This window comes from Triticum urartu, chromosome 5, assembly GCF_003073215.2.
Source record: "Triticum urartu cultivar G1812 chromosome 5, Tu2.1, whole genome shotgun sequence".
Lineage (NCBI taxonomy): Eukaryota > Viridiplantae > Streptophyta > Magnoliopsida > Poales > Poaceae > Triticum > Triticum urartu.
The window spans coordinates 608,644,257-608,652,929 of NC_053026.1; the positions used below are offsets into that span (position 1 = coordinate 608,644,257).

The 8,673-nt window shown below is 50.8% G+C and overlaps 2 protein-coding genes across 2 annotated transcripts; one reads left to right on the plus strand and one right to left on the minus strand.

Moving 5' to 3' along the window:
• Positions 1-1,468: 1,468 nt before the first annotated feature.
• LOC125511187 (scarecrow-like protein 30) lies at positions 1,469-4,095 on the plus strand. The gene has a single exon (XM_048676489.1). It carries the CDS (start codon positions 1,951-1,953, stop codon positions 3,916-3,918), a length of 1,968 nt encoding a protein of 655 aa, XP_048532446.1. The 5' UTR covers positions 1,469-1,950; the 3' UTR covers positions 3,919-4,095.
• A 295-nt stretch (positions 4,096-4,390) lies between these two features.
• LOC125511188 (uncharacterized protein At5g02240-like) lies at positions 4,391-7,131 on the minus strand. Its single transcript, XM_048676491.1, has 7 exons — positions 6,924-7,131; positions 6,527-6,798; positions 6,306-6,342; positions 6,126-6,223; positions 5,351-5,412; positions 4,751-4,874; positions 4,391-4,658 (listed from the first exon to the last, which is right to left on the minus strand). The coding sequence occupies exons 1-7, from the start codon at positions 6,973-6,975 to the stop codon at positions 4,539-4,541; spliced, it is 765 nt and encodes a 254-aa protein (XP_048532448.1). The 5' UTR covers positions 6,976-7,131; the 3' UTR covers positions 4,391-4,538.
• Between the last annotated feature and the right edge of the window lie 1,542 nt (positions 7,132-8,673).

The window sequence follows — 8,673 nt, forward strand, 5'->3', positions numbered from 1 at the left end:
TCGAGTTCGGCTGTATGTCGTCTGTGCAGTTTCGGCTGCACAGCAGTTTCGGGCGCGGAATACCGAAACCGAAACCGAGCAATCACCCGCAGAGAAACGAGCGATTCTGATTCGTCGTCGCGCACGTGGGTAAGTAGTACGTGGTGCATACGGATACATTGAACCGGCCCCACATCACAGTCCCCGTCGCTGTTTCGTTTAATGCATGCCAGCCTCGCTCGGATCACTCTCCACTGCCGGTATGACTTCGCTTTTCGTTTCTACTAGCTAGCTTTACGTTTTCTAAATCTTACTATTATAGTAGGTGCCTAATTTTTTTCGAGCACTAGCCTTTTCTTTTTCCAAATGATAATAAAAGCATCTACAACTGAACCCCTCAAAACCGTCTCAAACGCTTGAACAGGCCGCCCGTTGCCGTCTGGTCATGATTTTTAGAATCAGTTGGGCATCTTAAAACGTCCGGGCTGACCGGCACCCCCTCATATCCAGCCCAAATATGAGGCGTATATGGGGGCGACTGGGCACGCCTGCTGTGTCGGACTGACGAAGGGGTCTCAGTCGGAAACACCCTCAAACCCGACGGTCCGAAGGTCGTCTCCTTCGTCAGACTGGTGGCGCAGCTCCAACAGGCCGCGTAGTGCATTGCCCGACTATTTAAATCAAGCGGTGACACCGAAACCCTATCACCCATCCACATAGTAGGATGTTGGGGAGGGCCCGGGCCTGCTGGCCACCCTGCCTCCGCCACTGGCCGGCCATGGCAAGGCCGAGCGAGGACAACACTTGAGAGAAGGGCGACATTGCAAGCGGCAGCGAGTTGCGGCGCTACAAGCAAATGCGAGAAAGCATGTCAACATGTACGGGTCAAGGCGGGTGTGTCACCGGAGTTACCGCAGATTGGGAGGAGGGTGTGCCACTCAAATGCCTAGGCCGTTGGATGTGAAATGAATGGCCCCGATCTGCTTCTTCCACCTCCCGACGCAATGCCGCCCTCCGAGCCTCGCCGCTCCGCACTCCCTGGAACTGTCCCGCTAAAGGCGCCCTCCTCCCAATCTGCGGTATCTCCGGTGAAGCCACGCGCCATTGTACTACTAGTAGTACACAGTGCACCACCGCACCTTGCCCGTGCAAACGAGGCAAAATGGCTGAACACCAAAAATGAGCCATCCATCCATCCATCCATCTCCCGCCGTTTAACCGGCGAGCGGAAAACTCCAACGGTGCGCCGCCGCCCCCGTTCCCTTCTCCCCGCATCCTCCATCCGAGAAGAGACGACCAGGTCGCAGCAGGCAGCAGGTGGCGCAATCCCCGTCGCCACACCGCCCGCCCTTCCCTCCGTTCGTTTAATTTATACGTATTTACTGCCGCTAATCTGATCAGATGAGATGAGATGAGATCACTAAACAAAGCGGAAAAAGACGCAACTTGTGTAATAAGCGGCTGCCGATCAAAGCGCGAGCACGTCGCCATCCCACCCCCCACCGAGACCAGCACGCCCGGTGACTCTCGTCTCGTCGGCCAGTGCGTCTCCTCCCCACCAATCACCCCCGCTTTCTTCCTCCTCCCTCCAACTCCCAAGAGGAGCCTCGGGGTTTCTAGCCGCCGCCCGGCCGCTTCCCGCAAGGCGCTCCCGCGATTTCTTTTCCCTTTCCGCCGCCGCCTCCTCCACGCAACCGCTTGCTGCTGGCCTCTACTCGGTCCTGCAAGAACCACCGGCACCGGGTTGGATTCATTTTCCCTGCCTGCCTGCCTGCCTGCCTTTCTTGTCCAGTTCGCCGGGAGCGAGGAATCAATCTTCATCTGCCGCCGGGAGAGCTAGCTAGGATAATACTCCTACACAGGAGGTGGAATTTGCCTGTGATTATTGCAAGATCTCGCGCCAAGAAGAGGAAGCAGCAACAGCAGCAGGAGCAGATTCTTCAACAAAGGAGGGAGGCGGATCGTGGCGGCATGGGTTCTTGCGAGGATGTGGGGTACGGCGACGTCTACTCCGTCCCCAACCCGGCGGCTGCCCCCGCCTACGCGCTCGACTTCTCCCTCCACCACCACCACCAGCAGCAGCTCCGGTTCCCCCCTTCTTCATACGGCTTCCACGGCCTTCCTGCCGCTTCCGCCGCCTATTACCAGCCGTCTCCGCCGCAGTCGGCGCTGATTGGCAGCACGCCGAGCCCCGTCTCCACCACCACGGAGCTGGGGAGCCCCGAGGAGGCCTCCGACGACGCCGTGCTCGCCTACATCAACCAGTTCCTCCTCGAGGACGACGACGACGACGAGTTCTTTGCACCCGCCAGCGAGCCGGCGCGGGACTCGGCGCTCCTCGCCGTCGCTAAGCCCTTCGTCGACATCATCGCCGACGCCAAGCCCGCCGCGGCAACGGTGTACCAGGACAGGTCTTGGATGGATCCCTGCTGTGCCTTCGCAACGATGGGAGGAGGGTCCCCTGATATGTTCGTCAGCAGCCGACAGAGCTCCTGTCAGTTGGTGCCCTGCGATTCCGTGAAGGAGGAGGAGGAGTGCGCCGTCCACAAGGGCCGGAAGAACCGCCACGGCGACGACGACCTGGAGCCGGAGGACGAGAGGCGGCGCAAGCAGCTGGCGCTGTCCGAGGAGGAGACCGTCCGGGAGATGTTCGACAAAGTGCTCCTCTGCAGCGGTGTCAACTGCATCCTCCAGTCACCACTGCCAGCCGAAGCAGAGATCAGCAGCGTGTACGTGAAAGGGTCAGGGAACCGGAGAGGCCGCAAGAAGGGCAAGACCGGAGTGCCCACCGTGGAGGAGGAGTCCGTCGATCTGACAACCCTGCTCATACACTGCGCCCAGGCCGCGGCTATCGATGATCACCGCGGTTCGGGCGAGCTGCTGAAGCAGATCAGGCGGCATTCTTCCCCTCATGGGGATGCCGGGCAGAGGCTGGCGCATTACATTGCTAATGGGCTCGAGGCTCGCCTTGCCGGCACCGGTAGCACCGTCTACCGCTCACTTGTTGCACGGCGAACTTCTTCCGCTGACATGCTGAAAATATTCAAGCTGTATGGGACTGCATGCCCGTTCATCAGGATGTCCAGGTTCTACTCGAATGAAGCCATCTTGGATGCTGCTGCCAAGGGTGTGACAAGCGTGCACATTGTGGACTATGGTATAGACTGGGGCTTCCAATGGCCAATCTTCTTGCAGCGGATCTCCAAGAGAGACGGCGGCCCCCCAAGAATACGGATCACCGCCATCGACTTACCGCAGCCAGGGTTCCGGCCTGCGGAGCGTTTAGAGGCGACAGGCCGGCGGTTACGTGACTACGCCAAGATGTTTGATGTTCCCTTTGAGTACCGTGCAATTGCTGCCAAGTGGGATGCCATCCGAGTCGAAGACCTCAGGATCGACAAGGATGACCTTCTTATTGTCAACTGCTTGTTCAGAATGCGGCACATGATGGACGAGACGGTGACCGATGAGAGCCCGAGGAAGACAGTCTTGAACACGATCAGGAAGATGAACCCGCATCGGTTCATCCACGCGGTTGTCAATGGCACCTACAACGCGCCATTCTTCGTGACGCGCTTCAAGGAGGCTCTCTTCTATTTCTCCTCGCTCTACGACATGCTCGAAGCGACCGCACCGCCGGTGGATGAGCACAGGCAGCTGATCGAAAGGGAATACTTCGGACGGGAGCTTCTCAACGTGGTCGCTTGCGAGGGCACGGAGAGGGTCGAGAGGCCGGAGACCTACAAGCAATGGCAGGTAAGGAACCTCAGGGCAGGGTTCAGGCAGGTGCCTCTGCTTCAAGAGACGGTGAAAAAAGCAAGATACAAGGTAATCAAGAGCTATCACAGGGATTTCTTCGTCGACGAAGATAACAAGTGGATGCTGCAGGGTTGGAAGGGCAGAGTCATCGGCGCCCTATCCACATGGAAACCTAGCTAGAACTTTAGAGACATGTTGCCTGGTACATTTCATCACTTTTTTTTCTGTTCTGTTGTACTATCTGATATTCTGATGCTTATGTTGTTGAATTTTGACCCTTTGTTGGGAGCAGAGTTGATGGATATTTTTGCTAAACTTGACTAGAACAGAAGCTTCTTGCATATGTTTTGTACCAAATGAAGCATGTGTATTGCAAACTGTTTGTTTGTTCCTTGAATCGGTAGCGCTGATGTTTCATTTGTCAGTTCAATGGAAGGTGCATATGAGCTGCCGAGTGATATATTAGCTGTTGCGTAAATGATAAAATTCGTGTGGATTATTGGTGTGCATCAGATCTGAGTCAAGAGTGTGAAAAGAAGATAAGTCATATCCGTTAAACTGTATCAATGTATTCTCAATTGTTTGCTGACTTCTCCTCCTCGGAGAAAATCTCGGGAAAATGCATAAATTGCTTCTCCAATCTCCAAGCATCGATAGAAGGCTATTTTCAGCATTATTGATAAACCGATTGTGCAATTACATCAGTCAGCAACTTCATAATGCACAAGGATACACACCCAAGACATTAAGATCCTTATAAGCTAGAAATGTACTTATGCTCTCAAGTCTTAACTGATGACTCAAAACCGGGCTGTGACCTTGGAGAACAGCGCTTTGAAATCTTTCGTTGGGGTGCCCTCGCCTTCAGGCTTCGAAGCCAAATCGAATGCCTTGAACTTCACCTCTTCATACTGGAGGGCCTGTTTCAAGAGAAGTATATAATCAGGATGGTTGTCCTCAAGTGTCTGTCCATAGAATAAAGTTGCAGCAATTATCATATAGTAGGTTATACCTGAACACAAACTTCAGCCACATCAGCCCTAGGGATTGCCTTAGTGTCAGTCTGGAGAAGCTCATCATCCTTCCCAACAATCAGCTCCCTCACTCCCCGATCTTTGTCTTGCAGACCACCAGGCCTAAATTGAAGGAAAAGAAGAAAATGCTAGCATATTATGTATCAGCGAATAGTTAACCTGTTCTAGTGTTCTTGTACATATTAGCACAATGCACTTCTATTCTAGCTTCACAAAAACTAGCTATCCAATTTAACTGCAGCAGTCCAACAATGAAACATTTAGCACAAATTTTTAGACAATTCAAGAGAGATGGTAATTAGATAAACAAAAACTAGTAGATGACACCTAGTGTTTGCTTCACCCTTTATATGCCACTCATTGTCTCATTAAACATGGTGCTGGATCCACCTTTTCTCTGAGGGATTCGAAGATATTTAGTGGTATATAAGGAACTATTCCAAACTTCTATAGCAGATCTTCAGTCTTATCCAAAGTGATCGAAGTACACCACTTCAGAAAGGTGAGGAACTCTGTTTCAAGAATCATTGATCTAAAGGATGCCTTTTTATCCAAACTAGTTCATGTTCTTTATGTACCTTATGATTGTATAAGGAACTCCACTGTCTGCCAGATACTGTTCAGACTTGCGCTTCCAGACCTACAGCAGAGATCAATAATCAAAGATTTCACCATTTCAATAATAAAATCGTCTGAATTTGCAAAACGAATTTGTCTCAGTGGATTATTAGATCAACGGTACCACGACTAGCTGAGTAAGCACTGTATCTTTTATTTCTATCTTTCCTCCGCTGCTTTATTTGGATGAGACAAAATAAAGCTTCGATGAAAACAAAACAAAAGCAAGACTTCTGAAATGAACATTCCAGGCCAATAGAGAGAATACAGAACTTCTAAATTTTAGCTACGACAGGAACTTAATATTCAGAAAGGTTTATTTGCAAAACTTTCTTCATTAATTTGTTTTTTCCTGTATTATGGATCTACTCCCTCCGTTCCAAATTACTCGTCGCAGAGATGGATGTATCTAGAACTAAAATACATCTAGATACATTCATTTCTGTGACGAGTAATTCGGAACGGAGGGAGTAACTGTTAGACATCTATCGACTGAACATTTCTATGGCGAACCTGTCATTAGTTAGAACTTAGAAACCTAGCAATTGAACATTTCTGTGATGAATAATCCTTCAGACTTCTGAGGCAGCTGGCTCATCTCATCTGCCGCCAATCAATCTTCAGAGAATAGCACTAAGGCGTTCGAGGTAGTAAAGTTTTTTGTGAAAGCTAGAGCAATTGAACTGTAATGAAGTAAATGTGAACAGACTTATAGACTCATCACGAAGAACTTACCAGTATGTTGCCATTGCCAAGGCTGTTGAGTGGGTGGTTGGGATTCGTCCCCCCCATGGATCCCACCAACACTATGTGCTTCACACCGGCTGCTTTGGCTGCTCAACACACAATCCAAGTCAACAGACATCCAGATAAAGTTATGCACATATAAAATGCAGAACCAAGACGAATGCTTACCAGCATCAATCTGATTCTTTTGGCCAATCCAATCCACCTGACACACATCCATACCAAAATTCATCACTATATAATACTAACCCATAAGGACTTGGACTAAGTTGAGGTTCAGGATATGTCATTGAGACACAGAACACACATATACTGAAACTGTGCTTGATGGGAGCGGCGCAACCTGAATCCAAAGAGGGGCGAATACAGTACAGAAAGGGAAACCCAACCTGCTCAGGGTAGGCTCCGTCCTCGTAGTAGAACTCGGGCCGGCCGCCCTTGGTGGGGTCGAACCCAGGCTTCATCTTGGGGGAGGCGCTGGTGAGGATGATGAGCGCGTCGGCGCCCTGGACGGCGGGCGCGAGGTGGTCCGCCTCCCTGATGTCGGCGACGTAGACGTCGTCGGCTCCCCCTATCTTGTGCTTGCTCTCCTCCGACCTCACCAGGCCCCTCGCCGCGAACTGGTCGGATCTCTCCCTGAGCTTGTTGAACACGATTTGTCCTGCGACCGATTCGAGCATCAGGGGCAGTTCTTGTGACGCTGTCGCGGACCGGAATTCCCCGCCGTGGCAGGCGAATTGGTCGGGTTTTGGTCGGAGAAACAGGCGGGGAGGGAGGGAAAGGTACCTGTGCGGCCGCCGGCGCCGGTGACGAGGACGGTGGGGCGGGGCGCGGCCATGGCCGGAGGCTGGTGGCGGGCTAGCTGGTCGCGAACTGCAGAGCGTAGCCAAGTGCCAATGTCTCACGAGAGTAGCAGCGAAGGATGAGACGACGGCGATACTCTGGATTTGTCTAGAAGGCCGTGCCGACCGACCTGACATGCCAAGAGGGCGCGCGGCGTGGAGGGCGGCCACGTCGCGCCTGTCTGATATACGCTTTCTTCTTAGCAAGGCGCCTTTCCCTCTTCCAGATAAATAATCAGTCATACTACAGAGATCAACATCTTTATTCGTTCCAGCTCAAAAAAGAAAAAAAAACATCTTTACTCATTCATTACACATGTTTAAGATTTCATACACATCAAAGGTAACCCATGGTTTTACATACCATACACACCGAAAGAAGAGCATTAACACCGGACAAGAAATGTGAAATACTACTATTACAACCCCAGATCATATTATGTAGGAATGGAAGCTCCAGCTATGCGACCACAGACTATAGTGATCTAAGCTTCTACTGCTCTTCTCTTGTGAATGAAGCCCAGCTCACCGCCACTCGCACGTAGACCCAATCACACACGCGGTCGAAGAATGAGAACCACATAATTCTCCAGCTCCTCTTGAATAAGAAGCCGCAGAAGATGATCCAGAGACCTGCTACGAATCCCGTGCCAGTGCCGAGGTACAATGACAGCGCATCACTCATGCCCTCATGCTGATTTCCGGGAGTCCATGGAGTGATTTCCGTTCCCGAGCAGTTCCTTGATACAGGCGGACCACAAAGACCTGGATTGCCAGCATAGATTGACGCATCATCTAAAGTTTGTAACTGATTGCCAGGAGGTATGGTTCCTGTCAGATTGTTGTAAGACAAGTTCAAGTGGGCAAGTGAAGTTAGATCTGCCATACTCGTCGGGATTTGACCAGAGAGCTCATTGCGTGAGAGGTCCAAAGATTCCAGTGCCCGTAGCTCCCCAATAGTCACAGGGATTGTGCTGCTAAGGTGATTCCATGACAGGTTCAAGTTTGTCAATGAAGTGAGCATGCCGATTTCATGAGGAATCTTCCCTGTCAAACTGTTGCAAGAAAAATCAATGTTTACCATATACGCGATTCCTGTTGTGTATTCAAGCTGCTGACCTTTTGTGACCACCGACAAACTATCAGTGTAAGCATTAGTGTACTTGTATACGGAAACCACCCCAAAGTGGACGATTTTGAAAAGAACACCTTCTTGATCGGGAGTATGAGCCATATCTATGAGATTCCCAAGTGATAGTGGTATGCTCCCTGAGATGTTGTTGCTTGCAATGTCTAGATACTGAAGCCCGTTCATCCTAGTCAGTTCACTAGGAATACCACCAGAGAGCATGTTTGACCTCAGCCGCAGAAATGCCAAGTATGGTAGCTTTGATCCGATCCATGTTGGTAAGCTCCCAGAAAATCCATTGTATGCGAGATCAAGGAATTTTAGCTCTTTACACCTCTGAAGAAACGATGGGATTCCTCCCAAAAGATTGTTGTTATTCAAGTTAAGCATGGTCACGTTTGAAGTTTTGGGTGCACGGAGACAATTGGCCAATGTCCCATTTAGTTGGTTCTCTGATAGATCTAGAAACTGCAAATTTTGCAACTCACGCAATGATGGAATGATCCCAGAAAAAGAATTTTTGAAGAGCATGAGTATTTCTAGCGCGGGTGCTCCAATATCTGAT